At 52.8% G+C, this 21813-nt stretch overlaps 1 protein-coding gene across 1 annotated transcript; it reads right to left on the reverse strand.

Moving 5' to 3' along the window:
* Positions 1-273: 273 nt before the first annotated feature.
* On the reverse strand, positions 274-20590 carry LOC112968895 (ankyrin repeat and fibronectin type-III domain-containing protein 1-like). Its single transcript, XM_026071626.1, has 18 exons — positions 20405-20590; positions 19841-20048; positions 18579-18773; positions 18157-18270; positions 17158-17255; positions 15183-15273; positions 11720-11827; positions 11232-11331; positions 10372-10504; positions 8914-9033; positions 8160-8375; positions 7454-7620; positions 6962-7112; positions 5871-6039; positions 5396-5562; positions 4485-4695; positions 2746-3470; positions 274-561 (listed from the first exon to the last, which is right to left on the reverse strand). The coding sequence occupies exons 1-18, from the start codon at positions 20588-20590 to the stop codon at positions 274-276; spliced, it is 3447 nt and encodes a 1148-aa protein (XP_025927411.1).
* Between the last annotated feature and the right edge of the window lie 1223 nt (positions 20591-21813).

The following is a 21813-nucleotide window of genomic DNA, read 5'->3' on the forward strand; positions in this document are numbered from 1 at the left end:
TTTCAAAAATTCCATTTCAGCAAAGATTCCTCCCAAGCTCTGAGGTCTCTGCACTCCACCCTTGTCTTCTGCAGTCAGAAAAACTGAGTCTTGATGTCTCTTTGGTTAAAAAAAAAAAACACAAACAAATAACACACAGCCCAGTATGATCCTATTCCACTCTGTGGACGTCTGATGAGAGGGTGTCTGTGTAAGAAGGAAGCATCAGAGACGAGCTGTTTGCTCATTGGAAGTTGAGGTCCCTCAAGTTTCCCCTGGTCAGCTCTCTTCCTCTCATACGGTGGTTGCTGGCCCATACTGGAACACCAGAGGGGAGGTTTCTTTGATCCGAACGTAGAACTGCCCCTCAGGCCAGGCAGTTTGGAGTGAGAGAGGCAAGAAGTCATCAGGTAGCCACTGCTCACTGTCATTGGATGCAAACACCAGTCCAAAGTGCTCCAGCTGCTCCTCACTGTAGCAGAGAGCGGCCATGCTGCCCAGCATGTTCCGGGAGACATCGTTCATCTCAAGCACCACAAGCTTCACTATCTCCCCAGCAGATGTCTGGTTGGTGATGTGCAGCTGTGGAAAGACAAAGGTGGGAGAGATGGATGGTAAGTGGGAGCAGCAAGGAAAATGGGAAGGGAGGGGAGTCACAAGAGCCAGGAGGCAGCAAATAGTGCATCCTGGAGAGTGAGAGGTGCAAAGGCAGCTCTCCACTGCCTGGGGGTGATTCTTAGGGTGGTGGAAGAACAGCACCAAAGGTGCTGATGTAAGAGAGGCAGGGGCAACTGAGGCAGCCCAGTCTGGAAGCTGTGTAACTACATATGTGCTGTGTCGAGGGGACTGGATGGTTTGTGTCAGGGCCACTGCTCAAGTACTGCTTTCTTTTCTCCACTGCACTTTCAGTTTTTGTTCTTACACCTTAATTCAACACTCTTGCATGTCTTACCTATGCCTCACCTGCGCTAGTCAGGTTGGCCCACCTTCCTATTACTTGCAGCCTTTAAAGGCTCAGTTTGCAATCTTGGCTCTGCTCCTGCAAACATTTAGGCATCTGTTTTAAGTCCCTCTTGTGAGCAGGATCCAGACCTTCAGACCAGGTGAACCACAGCTACTCTGCCAAATTAGTGGTATTGAGCTGAAGCCCCTCTGGGAAGCAGCACTAAATTTAGTCTTGTTCACAGACATTGTAGATGACACAAGATCCAGGGTTCTCCAACCAACAGCTATCTTTGCTCTCCATCATCTCTTTGTTGGGGACTGCCCTCTGAATCCTAAATAAGAACAAGAAAATGAGCTCATCTGTGCTCTGGCTGTTAATGACTGTCAGGAGCATGATACCTGACTTCAAAGGCCCTAAACCAGAACATTCATTCTCGCCTGGGCAAAATGACAGTTTCCTTTGGCACATCCATAAGGGTTTGTGGAGTGCTGCGAGGCAGTGCCCAGCAGGGTGGTCCGAATCCTCAGCCCACGTGAACCCTGCCAGCTCTGAACAATCATTAACAGGGCTCAGCTGATTTACGCCAGCCGAGGATCCTTTCCTTTGAACTTGGCTTTCTTCAAGAAGAACATCGTAAAACGCTTTCAAGCAGGCGTGTCCAGAGCTTTGCAACATCAAAAGCCATGTGGGCAACTCGCCAGGAACCCAAAGGCTGCACTTCAGTTGCACAGAAATCTATGGTAATTTTTCAAATGGAAAATAAATATTGCAAGTCAAATTTCCCTCTGCTTCTAATGTTCCTGTTGGGTAAAGAGAAACTGGCTATCAGAACTCCCCAGCAATGAAACCTTCAGGCCATCAGCTTTATCCTTTCTCCACAGTTTTATGGGTAAGCTGCACATTATACAGTGAGCACAGGGAATTTCAGAAGGGAGACTTCAACAGAGGAAGGAGCTTCATGGCTAGAAGCAAAGGAGGCTGCAGAGCCAGAAGGGGATCTGTTCCAAGATCCGTGGCATGGTACATGACCCTGCTCAGCCATGGGAGATCCAGCCTGGATGAACAAAGAGAGCAGGTGGAGAGGTAATCAGAGAGCTGAAGTGAGTCTGCTCTCAGCAGAAAAGCCCATTGCAGAACTGGAGAAGAAATGGTTTACATAAAGGCTCTTGTCGTCCCAAAGCTTGCAGCGAGTATGCAGTTTTTGCTGACATCTTTTAAGTGCTGGAAAAGGGCTCCCCCATACTCCTTTTCCCAAACACACACAGCTCAAGGGAGCAAAGCAGAGAAGACGTGGGCAGAAAAAGCTGTGGGAGAGGTTGTGGATGGGGCAGGACGATGACTGTGGGGCTTGGTCCAGTCTACTGGATTTCAGCCAGGAGGCTGAGGAGTTTGTGCCCCAGGACCCAGCAAGGAAAGCAGATCAATGTGACCTTGCTGGCCTTCTGCCCTCGGTGGCACTAACCTACTAGCAACCGCAGCTATCAGCTGGGGTGGGAGTTGCACTGGTTTGTGCCTGTAAAAGACCCTACTGGTTATTCCAATGGCCCTGGCCTGGCCCCCTCAGCAGCAGTGGCAGGGTGCTTGGGCTGAGCTATCAATCCCACTGAGCCATGCATCCCATCTTGCTTTGTTGCAAGCACTGCTGGGAACAGTGGGAACAACAGGGACCCCTCCATCACTACTGTGGGCACAGTGGGAAATGGGGCAGGAGCACTGAGGAGAAAAAGCCTTTTGTGAATGTCACACCAAGGACGGTGGAGGATGGAGAGAGCATTCCCAGGCTAGGAGGCACAGGAGCCCTCCTTGCCTGCCTCCCCTACCCCTGCAAGCTCGTTCTGTCTTGCCATGGCAGGGCTGTGCTGCTGCTCTGTGTGGAGCTCTGATACCTTGACACTAGTCTCTTTAGAGAGTCCGGTTTCATACTGAGGGCAGACCCGCAAGGTGACAGAGCCTGGCTTCTTTCCTCGGTTCACTAAGCATCCTTGCTGCTCTGGTGGCTCCTGGAAGCTCTGAGTCCATTCTGCTGAGCGTGTCCGGAAGACAGGCTCAGAGCTTTCCCCAGCTTGGCTGTGCTCAGGGCTCAGCGTGGAGCCAGTCCCCAGCCTGAGCAGGCTGCAGTGGCCTGCTGTCCTGCTCTCTGTTGGGGAGCTGTCAACGGAGCCAGGGCAGGATTTCCTGGCCACCTGGAAGAGCGGCTTGGGGAAGTCCAAGCTGCTGGTACGAACACAATAGGCCTGACGCTTCTCCGTGATGCGAAGCAGCTCAATCTGCCTGCTTGGCAGGACAAAGTCGCTGTCGTAGAGCTCAGGGGGTGGCCGTGGCTCCTCCGGAGGCAGCGGTGGGGTCTTGAGTTCATGGGTCTGCAGAACATCAGGGGCGCTGTCCCTGAGGGTGCGGGCAATTCTTCTGCTGCAGCATTCGGGCCCTGAGGAGGAGTAAACCAAGTCTAGCTCCTTAGGGCTTTGGGCCCTGCTGGAATCATAGTCACTGTCCGTGGCCAGGAACACCTCTGAGGAGCCCTCCTCATCTGACAACCCATGCAAGTCTACAAGGAACATAAGAGAAGAAAGCAGGGTCTTAGCACCTTGCTGTTGGCAACTGATGCTGATGGTTTGAGTGTGATTCTGAATCCAAGAAGACCCCAGGGGCATTATGCCCTTTCTGTAAACCTACACACATAGGGCTGCTCAGAGGTTGCCTCAGAAGGTCATGGCCAGATACATCCATGACCATGAGGGCACATACACACCCACTGCTTCTAAACTCCAGCTCTTACCTGACAGCAATTCTATCCAAATTTAGCCTGGGACCTAAAAAACAGTTTCCAACTCCCAGCTGGTTTCTCCTTGAACTGTAAGGTGGGAGAAGATCTGCTTGTGCAACTCCAGAGTGCTTGGGAAATGGCATTTCCTGACTGAAATCTCTAGTGCCAGCTTCTGTAAAAATTACCTCACCTTGATCCATAGAGTTTTCCAGCTCTTCTGGACTCCTGTCCAGCACTCAGTGGTCATGCTGGGCAGCACCCCCTGGACACCTGGGAAACACAGGCCTTTATCTCTGGCTCTGCATGTCTGTTGCAAGGCAGTGTTTGGACTCCTACCAGCTGAGTGGAGAAAACACTGCCAGGTTTTCATTCCTACGTACTGTTAAAATTGCTGCAGGACCCTGTGCCAACTGCAACACTGCGTGGTGGATTTCAGCCAGCATCCCACTTCTGCACCAAAGTCCCCCTCACACTTCTGATGCCATGTGGGTGACTGTGAGGGACACACCTGGCCCAAGAGCCAACAGCTCCTTCACAGTCGTGCAATCCCCCTCAGAAGCTTTGGTTCAGAGACCAGATCTAAAGCATTCTGGCGTGAGCTCTCAGCACTGAGATCTCCCAAAAGGACCGACTCTGTTCTGCCCATAATCCTGACATCAGCCCTGCCTGCACACCCATGCTCCCACTGCAGTGGGGTAGAGCAGGGTTACTGCAGTGTTCCCAGCTGCACAACATGCACAAGCAATCCTGTGAGCCCATCTGGCAAGGAGCTGGACAAAGCCTGGGGCTCCTTACCGGAGCTGAGCTTACGGCTTGTCTCTGGTGAAGGTGCTGGTGAGGGAAGGTAGTCTAGGTGGGACGAGGTGGATCGTATTTTCTCTTTCATTGTACTGCTAGATTCATTGAGGAACCCGGTGAGAGACACACCGCAGGAGGGCTGCTTGTACCGGGCATGTTGCAGGGCATCCATAATCCAGCGCATCTCACGCCAGATCTCCTCCATTTGCTGCCAAAATAAGAAATAAAGGATCCCTTTTAAAAAGCAAAGAAACAACAATAAAAAATCCACAGCAAAACACAGGCTGTCCCCACACACCTTTCCCAAGAGGTGAAAGCTGCAGTGGGAAACCACTGAGTCAGTAGATCCAAAGATACTTCTCCCAGGTGGGAAGATACAGCTTCAATCACCAGAGAGCAACCTGGTGACCCTGCCTGAGCAGGGGGGTTGGACTAAATGACCTCCAGAGGTCCCTTCCAACCTCAACCATTCTGTGATTCTGTGATTCTATTTAGCAGGATCTGCCTGCCACAGAGGCAGGGATGCTGGAAAAGAGGGCGAAGCATGACGTGCTCTTTTGCAAGTCTATCCCAGAACGAACTTCCAGGCCGCAGTCTAGTAGGGCTGGAACCCACAGAGCAGGAGCATCAGGCTCTCTGATTAGGATTTTTAACATCATTATTACAGCAAAAAGTTGTTAGATGAAGCCCTGGCTGCTGCTCCCTGCCTATCTGCCATGTCAAAGAAACACTGTGAGCTTACAGCAGAGAATACCAGCAAACAACTACAGAGGGGATGTTTCTGCAGCTTTTCAGGGGCACAACTCTCCTGGCAGTGGTATGGCCACGTCTCGTAGGGCACCAGGGTACCATGGTAGCAAGGCAATGCTGAGCCTGTCTTACTCCCAGCATGCCCCTCCTCTGTGTACCTGGATGTAGTCCTGAACCTGCTGGTGCCTCTGTTTCGCTGTGGTGAGCTCCGCATCAGAGAAGGCCTCCCTGAGGCTCTGCTGAGAGAGGAGAGACTCCAGTTCCAGGAGGGCAGACACCTGGCAGTACTGGGTGATGAACTCCCGGTCGTATGTGAAGAAGTGGACTGAAAAAAAAAAAAAAAAAAGAGGTAGGGTGGAGAAAGAAAAATATCAGGCCCCTTGCTATGGATGCCCTGCTCCATCCTCATGAGTCCCAGCTCTTGCCCTCCCACCCAACACAGGAAGGAGGCACTGCTCTCTTCTAACCTATGTGAGAAAGCTAGGGAACCCTGAACATCCCTCGTCTCTGCCTTGATGGAGGTGATGGAGCATCAGCCCACTTCACCAGCCCTTCCCAAGCATTGGGAGGTCTTGCAGAAAAAGGAGACAGGCAAGAAAGAGTTTTGGCAGCGTGGGTCATTTCTCTTCTCACCTAACTCAAAGATCTGCAGCGGCAGTGTGAGGAAGCCAGAACGAGGGGTATAGGGATTGTTCTGGCCTGGAGCAGTGCAGACATCGTCCGATGGAGGCAGCAGCAGGAGGAAGGAGACCTGACCCCCAAAGTCCAGCACTTCTTGGCTGTACAGACGGAAGTCTTTGGCCTGCAAGAGCCCATCCAAAAAACACTACATGTTAGAGCTGCAAATGTCACTGGTGCAAAATCCAGCTGTCCTCTGTACAAGGTCCAAACACTGCCAGGCATGGGGGAAGCCACTACGAGCATGCCTGCTTCTGATGAGATGGGGCTCTCCACTGAGTCCTCATCCATAGTGGAGTCATCAGTGACCATCCTCAACTGGGAGTCACTGCTACTTCAGCAAACTGTCATCCACAGACCCCTTTCTACTGCAATAATCCAGACATCTTCCTTTCTCCCTTATTTCTCCTAATAGTCTCTAAACTACTGGTCAAAGTCCATCTCTTTACAACAGGGTCTCAGAGAAGACCCTCCAGAACCACCACTGCTGTTCTCAACTCCACTCAGTAAGGTGCTTTCAAAGTTATCCAGCCAGAAGCATGTGTCTCTGTCACTGGAGCTGGTGGGAACCTTCCCATGTTTATTTACAGTGTGGTGAAAAAGTAATTTTTTCCTATGCAGTCTGGCCCAGTGGGCTACAACTCCTTCCCAAAGCTGGCTAGTAACCTTCCTATTTCTAAGGGGCAGAGGTAGGCTTGTCTTGCGCTGTAAGAGCCGAGCCAATGACCAAACCACATTAAGGCACTGGCAGGCAATAATGCAAACCCAGATTTGACATTTATGCTCAAAGTACAGGTGAGGGTAAGACAAACAGCTCCTGTGAACACACCGTCCTTGGCTTTCAGGGATCTGTCCCATATATGCTCACTGAACACCACTTGCCTTCTATTTGCATGGGACAAAATGATAGTCAATGCTTTAAGTCTCCAAAGAGGGGGTTGTTCCATCTCTGGAGGCTCTGGTACCCTGCCTATCACAGTGACAAGCATGGTGCTACACAGCCATTTCCTCTCTCTCATCCCCCAGACTTCAGCTCCTGCCCATACCTCTTGCAACGGGATGTTGACCAGGGTCATCAGCTCCTTGATGGCTACTTGGAGCTCCTGAAAGAAATGGTTCTGGGATGTCTCAGCCTCTGGCTCTGTGGGAACAGGCTCGTTCATGCTGGCCATCCTCTGCAGCCATTCCCACTCCTCCCTGGAGAAGGGCAGAGAAAGAAACATGCAGGAGGGAGCACCTTGGGGTAGCCCTGAATACATAATCACTATGAAAGCTAGGTTTGTTCAGCTGTTCCCCCCACATGGAGTATCCCAAGGGAAGCAGAAGCTGAGGTTGTAGCAAGGGACCTTGGTGTGGTCCAGCTCTAGACTGCCCTGCGTGGCAGGGAGGGTGGTTGAAAGGGACTATTAAGCTCCTTCCAGAAACCCAAGAAAAGATGCGGCAGGCAGCTGCAAGGAGTGTTTTCAGGCTGGAGTAGACATAGAAGCCTGTCTGCCAAACAAAACTGCCCTGAGTGAATCTGCCCTGCAAAGCCCCACCTGGAAATGTTGGGGTTGGAGCGTATCTTCACGTGGCACAGGATGTTGGGGAGCCGCTCTGGCACCAGCACTCGGATCTGATCCACAGCGCTACAGAGCTTCAAGTAGCCCAGGTAGAGGCCAGGGGAGAGGGCATGGCTGCTCCTCCGGTGGTAAGCCAGTTTGTCCTGAGGAGAGAGGACACTGCTGTAGAAAGCAACCCCTTGCAGTAGACTCTCTCTCTTGTCCTCATTCTGGGTGCCATGATGTGGCCAGCCCAGATGGCAGAAGTAAAGTGGCAGAACAGGTACAATCTGATGTTGCTAAGATGAATCCTGCAGCCAGTCTGAAGTGTCCACTCAAAGTAACGGTGTTTGTGCAGGCTGGCTGAGCGCAGCTATTCCTCTGCCAAATTCTGCTGCCGGCCAGGACCAAACCTTCGATGGCCTGGGCTCTGCTTTGTCCTTTTCAGCCTGACAGGGAGCAGGAAGCTCTGGCAGTCTCACAAAGGAGCCCGTTGTCAGGCATCCAGCCCCACACTGCAATCCCCTGCCATTCAAACAATGTCTGACAGGCTAGAAAAGGGAAGCAAAAGGAGCAGCTGGAATAAAAGAGCTGGACAAACACATGGGAAAAATGACTGTACCAGCACAGCCCCTGAGCTGCTGGCTGGGACGAACTCCTCTGCCTCCCACTCTACCCGTTCCCTCGGCAAGGCAGCAGACACCTGCACTGTGATCAGTAGCGTATCCAGAGCAGTGGGCTCTTCTGGGGAGGACACGGACTTGCGGCTCGTCTGCAGCTTGCAGATGGGAACCCAGCGGACGCTCTCAAAGGTCTGGTTGGTTTTCACCTCCTTCAGGGTCACGATGAGGATGTTGCCCTGCTTGTCTTTGATGGGCTCAAAGAAGACCTGTCCCAGGTCCTGGATTCCCAGCAGCCCCTTTGTGCACAGAGAAGGAGCAGGAAAAAAAGCAACAGGTCAGGGAACATCATCGAAGCATTGCATTCTGCAAGGTCTGAGCGGGCAGGAACACAACAGGGCAAGTGGTCTTACCTCTCTGACTGCTGGAAATCAGCCTCTCCTGGCAAAGCACAACACTGAAAATTGCATTTCCCTCTGCATCCGGAGATTTTTCTTTAGTCTGATACCTAATTATCCCAGTGACTGGGGACATGTCAATGAAGACAAGGCAAAGGCATCTAGTATTGCTGCTGACCTACCCACCCCTTTTGCCAGAATATGGCCTGGTTTAGCAGAATGGGCATATGTGCCCTTCTGCTATTGTGACCAGGGCTGGCAGAAGCTGGAGATCTTCCTGGATGCAGAGCGTCCATGTGTTGCTCCAAAGGGATCCCTGGTCACAGTGGCACCCACAAAGGCATTTCTGCATCTCCACAGCTGGTGTGAGTTGTGCTAGGCAGCTTGGGATGGGAGGGGCTGCGCTCTTACTCTCATGCTCCTCCACACCTCTCCTCACCTGCATTTGCGAGGTGGCCAGCAGCATCTTGAAGCGTGTTTGCAGAATGCAGGAACAGGATGACTGGGAAACGGTGACACACTGACGTAGCCATAGGATCTCATCCCACATGCATGACACCTGCAACACACCAAACAGGCCATGATCACCACTCAAGCCTCCCCCTGGTTGTGGCTAGTTGAAGCTGGTTCACACAAAGGTATTTTGGGGAAATCTATTTTTCTTTCCATGTGAACTGCATCAGGAACATGCACATGTACTTATCACCTTTTAGCATCAGGAGTGTGATTTCGTATGCCACATGCACCCATTTAGCCCAGAGATGCCTCCAGAGTCTGTACCCAGAGGAAGAGCTGTGCTGTGTCCGCCCAGATATCTGACTTTATCTAGGAGTGAGACCTTTTCAAGTTTAAATAGAAGATAGCCAAGAGGTGGCTTCTCTGTCAGTAGATAAGAATCATCCAGCAAGAGCTCAGTTTGGGCCTAAGCTCCCCATCTGCCCTTTTTGGTAAGTCTAGTAATAGCTAAAGATGACCCAGCAGCACCTTATATGTCCTGCTCTTTATAGAAATTTATAGCTGTTGCAACAAAATGCTGTGGTGAAACAGTTAAATAAGCAAATGCCAAGTGTCTTTGCAGAGAGGCAGTGCAGCAGCACACACATGCACTCAGTGGCACACAGCCTGCCCAAAGCAGCATCCGAATCACCCACTGCAAGCAAAGGCTGTGTCTGTCTCCCAGATTCAGGCTTTAAGGGGCTTGGGTGGAAACATCTTTCTCCAGTGGCTTCTCTGTCCATGCAGAGCCCAGGCTAGCTGCAAGGCTGTGAGCTGCTTGTGCTGCAAAGCCCCAGCACCAGGGCATCAAGTTGCTGATGACAAAAGGACAGCAGTGGTGCAAGTTAAGAGCTTGGTTCACCGCTGCCCTGTGACTCTCACACTGTGACAAGCTCTCGGCAGTGCTCTGCCATGTGGAGCACATGAGGGCAGCAACACAGAGGAGGTCCCAGAGGCAACGTCGGGAAGCCCAGGAGCTGCCAGATGTTCTGTCGTCTGGTGTGAGTTACTGAAGTAGCTCTCGCTTACTTCATCCACCTAGGGTGTTCACTAACATGGTGCAGCTGTTCCCAGCCCCACTACATTTGAGCTCCCTGGAGAAATCCAGCCAGCCCAGGGTAAAAGCTCTGCAGTGCTCAATGCACAATGGGTACTGCTGCCTGTGCTAACCGGTGGAGAAAGGAGACTGGCCAAGCATTTACCTGCACTGAAGAAGGGTGGAGAAGCACCAGGTAAGGTACTGCAATGAAGGTAGTCTGCACACCATGACACATTTGGAGGACACAGAGTGCTCTGCCCTCATCTCACTGGTGTCTGGGGTGGTGGCCAGTAAGACAGACACGGGCTGCAACAACTGCTGCTGTGCCTCCAGTGCATAGGACAGGGCCCCTGGGCCAGTTACCTTGGTAAACCACAGAAAATCCTGCATGAGCAGGCAGGAGTAGGTGTCATCTATCTCCACTACTGGGATCTGATCTTCGTGGGTCACCAGGATGTTGTCATCCTTGTAGAAGACGGCTGTCAGGTAGAGACCCCTGTGGGGGGAGAAAAGGCAGATTTGGAGGGTTGCTCCTGGCTGCTGGCTTTATTTCCAAAGGGCTCTCTCTCAAGGGCAGAGGAGATATCCTGATCCAGGGTATGAACGCTTCTTTGACAGCCTCATGGGCAGCAGAGTGGCAAAAAGGTGTGTGCCTGATATGGGAACAGGCAAACAGCAGCACAAACTGTAAAGCAGTGCTGTCAGCAATGCAAGGCTGGCCAATGCCAGCGGCAGGTCTCAGTGGCCAGCCATGAGGGAGGGTGGCTGGGGGCATAGGCCTGCTTTGGAGGCAGGGAGACATCTGGAGGCTGAGCACAAAGATGGGTGGAGGGAGGGTGGCTGGGGTCTAGAGGAGGGAAGGACACTGGGTGATGCTTGGGATGGTGTAAGGGGGTGTAGGGCACCGAGTGCAGCTAGGCTGGCCTGGGAGCTGCTGGCTGAATGGAAATGACAGTGGGAGAGACCCTAGATATCAAGGGAGACACATGTAATTTCTGAGCAATGATCCTGATCCCCACTGACAGTGCTGAGGGAGGTTGCTAGTGTGGCACCTCCAACCTGGAGCAGCAGCCAGCTCCCCCAAACAGGCTCACTTCAGGCAGGGACCCATGTCTGAGCACCCTGCAACACACCCCACAGCTCCTTGTCATGCCCAGGCTGGGCAGCCCTACATCCCTGATGAAAGATGAGCTCTCCAATGCCCCCATGCATGAGCCTCTCACCGCTTCAGGGTCTTGAGAAACTTGCTGCCAGGGTGGAAGAGGTGTTTGAGGCTCTTGGAGACCGAGTGTTTCCTGCTCTGTGGCTGGTTCTTGCAGGGCTCTGGGAAAGGGAGAGCAGAGGATGCTAGAGCATGAGCTGAAGCATGGGGCACTGAACACAAACCCTGGGAGTGCTGGCTGCTTGGGCTGTGATGCCAGTGTGACCAAACCGAAGCTTCTCGTAGTGCCTGCTGGGAACTGGGAACCTCACAGGCCTGGACACACTGAGAGGCCAGTGCCATGGTGAGGCTGGTCCTTTCTGCATGAGGGGAGCTGGGTGCAGTTTCTTCTGCCTGCCTGCCTCCTTGCTGTGCTCTGTCTACTCCAGCCCCTCAGATCACACCACAACTAGCCCTGTGGGCCTGGCTGGCTGCCTCCACCCAACCTTCCCCTTGGGAGCAGCAGGGGACACCCCAGGACTCTGCACTGTCCTGCAGACCCAGGCTCACCATGGCAAACGCAGTGCTGGTGGACAGTCTTCACCTGGCTGAGCAGATGGTCCAAAGCTTCGGCCTGCCCCCTTCGCCGTGGGGCCCTGCCATCGTACTCCCGCCAGTCTGCGGAGAAAGGTCCAGCGTTACTCCCTGGCACCCCTCGCTGGGGAGGCTGCTGCCACCTCTAGCACCGAGCTGCATCGCCAGCTCCTTCAACCCACAAGGTTGCTCTGAGGAGAAAGGTCTTCCTGTCTCTTCTTCCCTGTGGCACGTAACCTCCTGGCAGCCCCATTGATGTGTCCCACAGGCATAGTATGGTAGAGCATGGCAGCTGTCATGGGTCCTGAGGATCTACAGCACCTATGGGTGGGCTGGGCTTTGGGAGAGGCTAGGTTTTGTCCTCTTCTTCTTACCCATGGAAGATCAACACTATCTATCATCTGAAAGAAGGGACAAACCTGGCCTTGCTGCCTTCTGTGCAGCACTGTGTGCTGGCACCAGCTCCAAGAGCCAACTGTTTATTTTAATTCCAGAAACTCTAAAAGAAGAAAGGGGGAGATGCAACACAGATCCACCTCTGCTAACAGGCAGGACCAGGCAAGCCCTGGACGCATGCTGCATGTTTTGGGACCCACCAGAAATATGTCCTGTTGCAGAGGTACAGTAGCTGAAGCGTAGGAGAGTTGGGGCTCTGAGCAGCACCCATTGGGCCAGCCACCCGGCAGCAAGCAGCAGCACTTGCTGCTCACCAGCAAGCTGGAACTGGACAGCAGTGGCCAGCTGGAGGAGATGACAAATGTAAACAACAAAGTCATATCTGTTCCTGCTGCTCTTCACTGGTCTTAAAAAAATGCAAATTCTTTCTAGTGTCTTCCTCCGGGTCTTTCCTGGAGCTGAAGTTTTCTTCAGGCAAGTGTCAAGAGCTGAACTCACCTAGATAAATATATAAATAAGTTCTCTAGCCAGATCCATCCAGTTTTGAGGTGGCAGCAGAGCCAGAAGACGGGGCACGGGGTCTGAGGGCTCTTTCACATTAGCTTTACCTTAATTGCTTTAAACACCCCCCATCCTGCCTGCTGCTGTTTTCCATGGAAAGTTCAGCTCTGTTAACTTTGGCTGTGATGTGCCACTATTTTTAGGAGCTTTAAAAACACCCAGGGAGGTGCCTGACTATATTCTGCTGGGCCAGGGAGGGATCTTTACTGAAGGAAGAAATATTAATGCAGATAAAAATAAAAAACCAGTCACGTCTGATTCACTTCGGCTTCACTCTGTACCTACACCATGTGGATCTTGTTCACAGAGAACTTGACCTGTGCTGGACTGCAAAGGGGCTTTAAAGTGGGTGCAAACGTAATTGACACCCACTGCCAGAACAGCGTAAAGCCAGCTTAATGTAAATGTTGGTGTAGGCTCACTATACACATTAAGATATATGTATTACACATTAAGATATATGTATTTGTGTTCCTTTCCCTATAGGTGCTATAATGCTTGTGTATCTATAGCTAGATCAAGATACTGTTTCTATATATAGTGTGTATGCATCCAGACCTAGACCCATCTCCATTTACATATTTCTAGACATACATCTTGATCTGTACACAGCTTGTTAGCCACTAGCAGACAGCTCCATCATGATCTGTACAGAGCAGCCTGAACAGCACACCTGATCCCATGCTGCAAATGCTATGGCAAAGACCACGCTGATGGCTGCAAGTCTAGCCCTCTGACAAGCTGAATCTGTTGCCTGGTGAGATGAATTCAGCCTGCCAGCCACATACATTGTGATTCAGCTGTTAATTACATGTTCACTGACTATTTTTCCCACAGGACCTCTGCCCCATGCACTCCACGAGACAGCCAGTGCTCAACTGATGAGGAACTCTGTTTTGCCCCCTCTGCAGTGATCAACATGCCAAGCCTTGCTTACAGCATGCTGCTCAGACCCTGCTCTCAGGACAGAATTATCCATTCGCCCTCGGGTTTTCTGTGCAGCTTTTCACATTCCAAAAATATGAATCCATTCACTTTTCACCCTATTTCTGTGCCATGATAGACTATCACCTGAGGCACAGGAAGAATGAGGGCAAAGATGGCCTCTAATTGCTGTGTCCCATTTGAAGTCTGTTCTCCAGAGCGCTTATCGCTCTTTACATGCCACAAGAATGCTGCACCTCTGCCTTGCAGCCTCCCAGGTTGGCAGGAAACACAGTTTGTGTCTTGTTGCGAATGTTTAAGTGAGGTGTCCAGGGAGGTGGAAGTGAGGGGCAGAGGCCAGCACTGATTCAAGGTCTTCGACTCTTTCTCTTTGCGCAGTCCCTCGTGCCTCACTCATGGCACTCCTTCCCACTCCCGCCACAAAATGAGGCAGGGACCCAACAGCCCGCACTACCCTTAATTTCCCAACTCTGATTCAGCCGCAACAAATGGTGTTAGCAGTAACTTTACTGTAATGCAGACGCACAGGGAGACTGAATTAAGGCAGCAGAGACAACAGGCCTATGCTTCACCCTTTCAGGCTGCTCTTTCCAATTTATTTCTCTTGGCCTGTCTTCCTGAATGTTCTGGGGCTGTCTTGTTTGAATTGGAATTGGGTGCTTTTTTTCCCCATGTGTCCTGGTGCCAACACGGGGAGGCGACTGCTGACAGCCCAGAGAGAACTGGTCTCTGGTCCAGCAGGCAACCCCATCCCAGCTGAGCACTGGGGAAAATGCAAGTCTGCGAGCCCTGCAGGGCTTCGTGGGGCAATGGCATACTGCAGTGCTGCAGGAGGGCTCCTGGGCCCGCTGGCATGCAGGGCTGGGAGAGGTCTGAGTACTGAGGTCATGAGGAGGGATCTCCAGAGGCTGTGGCTGGTGCATCCTGACACATCTCTCCTCAACATAGGCAAACAGTGATTTTGCCAGAGCTTGGCCACTTTGGGGAAGATTTCATTGACCCCATAAGCAAATTCCTCCTCCTAAAAGCAGCCCCCTGCTAAATTACAAACCTCTGCTAAAAAGCAGAGTGGTGTTTTCCCTTCCCAGAAAGAAAGCTGCTGCACTTTTTCCTTTTAATTGAAAAAGCAAAATACTCTCTCTCCTAGCTTCCTTCTTAAGAATGGCTGATCCATGCGGCCTAAAATCATTTAACTTTCACCAGGCAGCCAGGAACATTGCAAGCTAAAAAGTTCATTTATATTTGGCAAAGTTCCTATCAGTTGAAGGCAGCATCACCCAAAGGGAAGTCTTTATTTACAAGGTACCGCAGCTCTGCCTACAAACACAGCCTCCCTCCCTAGGTCTAAGGCCTCACTTGAACATCCATAACGCTCAGAATTTCAGAATCTGTGCCTCTGGCCTAGAGGCCATTATGCACTCTCCCAAAAGCTGAAGGACCCTCAGTGTCCCAGAGCAGGGAGCCTTGGCATCCCCAAATCCCCTCCATCCCAAGCACTGAGGTAGAGGCTCCCACATGCACTCCCAGTTGTACTTACTTGAGGGGATAGCAAAAGGGGGTACTGAGGTTTGCGGGGGGCCCCAGCCCTTCATGTTGTAGGCAGACACCTGGACGTAGTAAGCTGTGCCCTGAAAAGAGGGAAGTAGCACTCAGTACCACTGGCACCTCTCCCCATCTTATGTGTGCGAGGAGGTGGAGGGCATTGCTCCCTTCCTTTACCTCCCCCAGTGCATCACGAGGAGTATTAAAGTGTGACCTAATACCCCAGATCACATGCATTGACTTCCCCTTCTCTCCCTGTAGCAGCAGAAAGCTCTTGTTATCAGACCCTCGAGAATCAGCATGGCTCAGGCAGGTGTTTTGGGGGGAGGAGGAGGCAGGATGAGATACTCTGTGAATGCCCAAGTGCTGGGAAATGCTTCAGCCTCAGATCCTTGGGCTTCTGTGGCACAGTGGTGTAGCAGAGCTGGCTTCCCAGTTAGGGTGTGCAAGGATCCTGAGGATGGAGAGTTGGCCCAATGCTTTCAAGAGCTTGTGGCACCAAGATGGTGATTAAAGGCCTCTGATTAAGGCTCAGTCAAGCTGCCAGATGTTCCAAGACCTCAAGGCACTCATGAACACAGACGGGAGCCCGCGAAGCAGCTTTGAAAGCATGATTGATGGGCCTTGTGCGAGATTCTTCCAGCAGCACCGCTCAGGCCTGCTGCTCGAGCCCCATTGTGTAGCGCACCAGAGCTGCTCTCCTGCCTGACAGCAGCTCTGTCTCTCCTTCCCGTGCTGTGACACTTCTGGCTTCTCTAAGCCCTTCTAATCACATCTAAGTCTTCCTCCCCTCTGTGACCTTGCCATCCCTCCCGTTCTGTCCTGGATCTTCAGTGCTGCACCTCCCACATAAGTGCTATCAATCATCCATTCTCTGTCTCTCCCACCTTCACCCCTACAGCTTGCCTCCACAGCTAGCCTCTCTCAGGTCCTCACTTCAGACTGCACCACAGCTCCCATCCCAAGGCACAGCTCTTGCTGAACCCAGCCACAGTGTACAGCAGGGCTAACCACCCAGGCTCGACTACAAGAGATTTTGCGATGGCAATAACCTTCCCCAGGACTTTAACATTTGCCTTTGGTGCCACTCTTGGGGGGCAGCCCGTGCAGCACCACATGATGATCCAGGTTTGTCCAAACTCCGTTACACTACTTCAGTCTGCAGTTCTCCCTACCCAATTCCTCATCCTACTGCAGTTTCCTTATAAGATGAGAGTTACCATGCCCACCTCATCTGCCCCACAAAACATGCTGGCAGCAGGGACCTGCTCCAAGGCTCTGCTCCAGTGCGTGTGCATGGAGAAGGACTGCAGCCCGCCATGAAGGGGACAGCTGACAGGCAGCCTGGGCCCTGCAGTTCTCAGAGAGATAAAACGGTGGGGAGCCCTGGCCCAAACCAGCCTGTGACCTTGTTAAGCTCTCAGAGATGGAAATGGGCTGATTCTCCTCTCCAATTAGCTATGGAGCTGGTGAGAGGGTTTGATCTTTGCAGGTCGCAGAGGAACAAGTTGCTGATTTATTGGCCAGGAGGAGCGTGGGTGGAGACAGGAGCGGGGCAGGGGATAGAGGATAAATCAGATGCCTAGTGAATGGGCCTGTTTTCCCTTTCACTTGAGAACTCCCTAGACACTGTTTGCAAGGGATTTCCCTACTGCCAGCACTGGTTCTCACAAAGGCAGTCACGGCCATGTGGGGAAAGACAGACACCTCTCCTGGTCCCAAGCTCTTAGCTGTTCAGCGACTGTGCAGAAAATTTCATGCACAAGGCAATAATTCTATTTCTCCTGCTTGAAGAGATGAACCATTGCCTCCCAGCATTCAATTTGGTGAAAGACAGGCCACCTATGCCAACCAGCAGCTGCATGGGCTGCACCACAGCCAACAGCTTTGGCCTGGCTGTGAACTCTCCCCTTTCTTCTCCACCCACAGTCCAGATCCCCACCAGCAGCTGAGGTGCCCTGACAACTCACCGACATGAGTCCCCGGATGGTGAAGTGCAGGTTTTTCAACTTGTCTATCACAGCCTCTCCCAGTGGCGGTGAGAAGGTGGGGGAGCAGCTCCACTCAACTGAAATGAAAGAGAGCCCCATGCTGCCACACATCCCCAGGCAGCCTCAGCCATGTGACCCTGGGCAGCCTCAGCACCAAGGTCAGAGAAGGGGAGACTGCTGGGGTGGCTGCAGTGTCTTGGAGCCCAGCAGCTGCAAAGGCGCTGCCTGAAAACCTGAGTGTGGGCTACAGTCAGGTCATCTGTGTGAGCTGGACACAGCTGAGCAAAGGCAGCAGGGAGAGTGTAGGAGCCACAAGGAAGGTGACAGCACGGAGAACTGTCTGGCACCCTGTGGACTGTGATCCACCACCCTGAGCCATGTCGGACAGGGTCAGTGCCTTCATGGGCAGATAACAAGCCCAGAGGTGAAAAGGGAGAGACAGATGGGTCAGACAAAGGGGAGTGGGACACACCTGAAATAAACAGATGCTGGTTCAGGAATTAGTGGTGCTTAACAGAGGGGAATTCTCCCAGAAGCCAAACATATCTGGGTTTAAATGATTGGGGAGAGCAGGAACAGATGTTACCACCAACTGGGCCTTGTTCTGGCAGGATCCAGAGACCAGCATGGGAAGTGGCAGGACTGCAAAGCTCTACAGCGTGCAGGACAAGAGGGTGGCAAACACAAGGCATCCTGAATGTTGGCTTGGTCCAGGATGGTGATTCAGGCCAGATTCAACAGTTTGGATGGCAGCCAGGCCATCTCTGGAGTGTGCAGCCCTGGTCCTTCCCATGCTTGAGTGCAAATGCAGCTCTCCAAGGACTTGGCAGCATTGTGGCATGTCCTCTCAGCATACCAGTGTTGGGTCTTGGCCCCACGTGCATAGGGGCAGCACCCCATCCACATCCCGCTTGTACACCTGGGGTGCTTCCCTCCTCTGTGTGTGTGGCAGTGGCACGGGTCCCCCAAGATCCTGACCTTTGTACTTGGTGACGACAGCTGAGTTGACGCTCAGGGGCTCCCAGAAGGTCACCTGCACTGAGGAGCTGCTAGCCACAGAGAGGTGGACATTGGTGGGGGGGTCCGGCACTCCTGGGGACGGAGAATGCAAGGACTGTTAGAGCAATGACTGTCACTCCAGGCCCCTCACCGCCTTTTGTCCCTCCTGGGCCTTCCCATCCCCGACCATGGACACATTTCCAGAGCGCTCACACCTGTCGGGTAGCCTTACAGCAGGTCCTGCCAGTGACTGCCAGGCAAGCCTCCAAGCTGCAGGTTGCTGGGTGCTCTTACAACAGGTGCTGCTGCAGCTCCCTCGCCACAACTCTAGACCCGCATGTTGCTCCCTTCCTTCCCCCTCAGTGCAGGGGCTGCCCTCCATCCCTCCTGCTGGCACTCACGTGCATGCTCAAACCCTGCCTTCATACGCTTGTAAAGCCGGTATCGCCACTCCCAGGCCTTGAGCTGCTTCTCCTTCTCAGAGCAGTCAGCGTTGGGAGCCTCATTCACCACTTGTGCCGTCAGCTCGTTGACACGCTGCTCTGCTTCCCGCACCAGCGTGGAGAGATGCAGGGAGCGGCTCTCCAAACTCACGACTGGGGAGGCATGCAGGCAGGGATGGCGTGTCCCGGGCAAGGATCAAAAGGGAGAGAAGATGATTAGGCCACGCCCAGGCTCCGCTGGCACCCCGAATTCCCGTTGTCCCCACGGTGTACTGCTCCTGGGGAGCAGTTGACTGGCCCATGTCCTCCTCTCCCCAGTGTGTGACTGGGAGAAGAGGGGCAGGACGGTGCAGAAGGGCCAGGCTCGTTTTCCTACCACAGCACTATTAATTACTTGGTTCCTGCTTTTAAACATGGAGCCAGCACCTTTCCTGGTTGCTGCCTGACATGTCCAGCATGAGAAGTAGGGGCTGCTGTGTGTGCAGCCGCCCATGGAGCCAGAGCTGTTGTGGCTGCAGCACAGCCCACTTCCAGCCTGCTGGAACTTGGACACACACTTTGTCTAGTCTGGGCTTCAGGGAAGCAGATGAAACCTGCCCAGCTGCTCTAAACCATCTGATGCTTGCCACCATCTGTGCTGCCTCTGTCTCCACAGTAGACCCAGGGTCTAGGACCCAGCCACTGCCTGCTGCCCTGCGATTGCTGTCAGCCCACAGGGACATGCATGGTTCCATCACTTGCCCAGCTCTTCACCTCCACCAGGATGGGAGGGGGGCTCACCCTCAGCGACAGCGTGCACAAGCTGCAAGCACCTGGGGACAGCACAAGAAAGACCCAGCCTTGCCCTGGTCCTGAGAGATCCTTACCACAGTATGTGCTTAGGCTCCAGGGAAATTTCTACTGTCCATAAAATGTGGGTCCCAAGTCCCGATTACCTCCCCTTTCCTGATTGCTGACCAGTGAGTTTGGCTTGTGCAGCATGGACATGGCCAGCGCTGTCTGGGTGCTGTGGCTGGTAACTCCACTGGCATGCAGGGTAGAGATGTCAGCCATGCGCCAGGTAGCTCAGAGTCTGTCCTCTTGGCTGCTTCGAAGAGCTGCAGCCTCTCCCACCCTGGTGACAGTCTCCTCACCCAGACTCCATTATCCAGTGTCCCCAGTACTGCTGATCTAGAGACCCAGGAGATGTGGACAGGGAAGCTCACCCTATACCAACTTACAGTGTGGACTCTCCTTTGCTCCTGCATGGAGCAGGGCCTTGGCTATGGGAGCGTTGTTGGTCATGATAGCAATGTCCAGGGGCAGCAGCCCCTCGCTGTTTGGGGTGTTGAGATCCAGCTCCTCGGGGCTATACTGCTTCAGCAGCTCCTGGACCCTGTCCAGATCCTGCAGCTCCACGGCCTCAAAGAGAGCAGCATTGCTCTGGAACTGGACAGAGCAAGAAACGCAGGATGGCTCAGCATGAGGGAACACTCCTTCATCCCACCCAACACCTCAAGCCTTCACCAACACCCCAGAGACACCAAATAGGGTGGCTGCCCCTGTCCCAAAAGCATCAGTTCTCTATAGGCACAGCCAGCTGAGCAAACACCTGGGCTGGCTCCAGCTAAACTTGCTGCAGAGGGGCTTCATTTCATGCAATCTTGGACTTCCACCCCCAATGCCACAACAGGTAACAGCTATCACCCACACCTGCATCCATCTTCCCCAACAGTGGGACACTGGGCAGGGCCATGGAGTGCCCACTGTCAGGGCTGGTACATGGCCACTCATGGGGCACTGACCAGGTAGGACTTGCGGAGCTTCTCCTTCTCACTCCTGCCCGCCAGGCTGCCCTCATCGAAGGATGTGTAGTTGACGCGGAATTTCCCTGACAGGTTTCGGTAGAGCCTTTTGGCAGCGTTCGGTGAGGAAGGGCCTGGTGGCTTCCTGGCCTGTGCCAGCTGGAGGTCCCGCATCTGCTGTGTCATTTTCGAGGAGGATGACCTAGGAAATGGAGAAGAGATGGGGGGTAAAAAAGGCACGCGGGTGCCCAGCCTAGGGCAGCTGCAAGGGGGTACCAGAAAGCCAGAGGCAGGCAATCTGTGGCAGGATGGCTACACTAGGACACCAGAGCACAACCCAGGACAAGCCAGACGTGATCACTTCTGCTTCAGGGTACCATCAAACATTGGGAGGCTGGAAGGTGGCAGCTGATGCCAGTAATGTCCTAACGCATGTGTCTTATCACAAAAGGCTAGTTCTTCCCTTCTCCTCATTGCTGTCTCTTGAGCCCCGTGGGGGTCCCTCTGTGCTTGAACAAGGCCTGCAGGTGAGAGATTTCCTTCCAGGCCAGGACAAAGAGCCGGCCTGGCCCTGCACTGCTCTTGGAGCCCGGGCAGCCATGCTCAGCTACTTGCTCAGACACCCCAAGCAACCTCAGGGAGCTCATCTGTGCGACTGGTCCCCATCCATCAAATTGGGAAGAAGCTTCTTTACGCCCAGTCTCTTAATATCCAGGACATCCAGAGAAGAGCTGCATCTTATTGTCTGGGGCTGTGCCGGCCCACTTGGTAGTGAGGGTCTGCACACTCCTCTGCAGTGGCAAAGAATGTCCATCACCCTCCTGAACACACTCCAGGTGAGCACTGACCACTGAAGTCAGCTTAGGATGGCCTCATTTGACCTCTCTGTATTTATCTTTCTAATGGGAACCTGTCTCCCACTGTTTATCACCACCCTGAGCTCTCTTTTGTACATTGTTTCCTCCAGGGTCTTTATTCAAGCAAATGACATCGTCTGAAAGCAAAATGAGAGCGAGAAATGGACAAAAGCCAACTTCTAATGGCACCAAGAAAAATGCCAGGCCCCTAAGGGGATTAGCCACTGTTTGACTCCCAACCTCCTGCACGCTGGAAGATCAGGGCTTAACAGTCACTCCTCAGCTTCTAAACTTCAGTCCACATTAATTAAGCTAAAATATCTTCTCTCCACTCTGATTTTGATTTTCTTCTTTAAATAGCCATGACAAATATGTATAAATGGATAAGAAATTGGACATCCTTTCTCAGCTTTGCACATGGGGAACTGCCTCTCTCTCTCTGGACTTGACCCTTGTGTTCACACCAGAATGTTGTCCAGCAAACGTCCCCTGTTTTCAGTGCAAATTTTGTCTCACTGCTGCATGGGGCTTTTGCCCATGAGCCATCTGTTA

The sequence above is a fragment of the Apteryx rowi genome, unplaced genomic scaffold, assembly GCF_003343035.1.
Source record: "Apteryx rowi isolate R43461 unplaced genomic scaffold, aptRow1 scaffold_329, whole genome shotgun sequence".
NCBI lineage: Eukaryota > Metazoa > Chordata > Aves > Apterygiformes > Apterygidae > Apteryx > Apteryx rowi.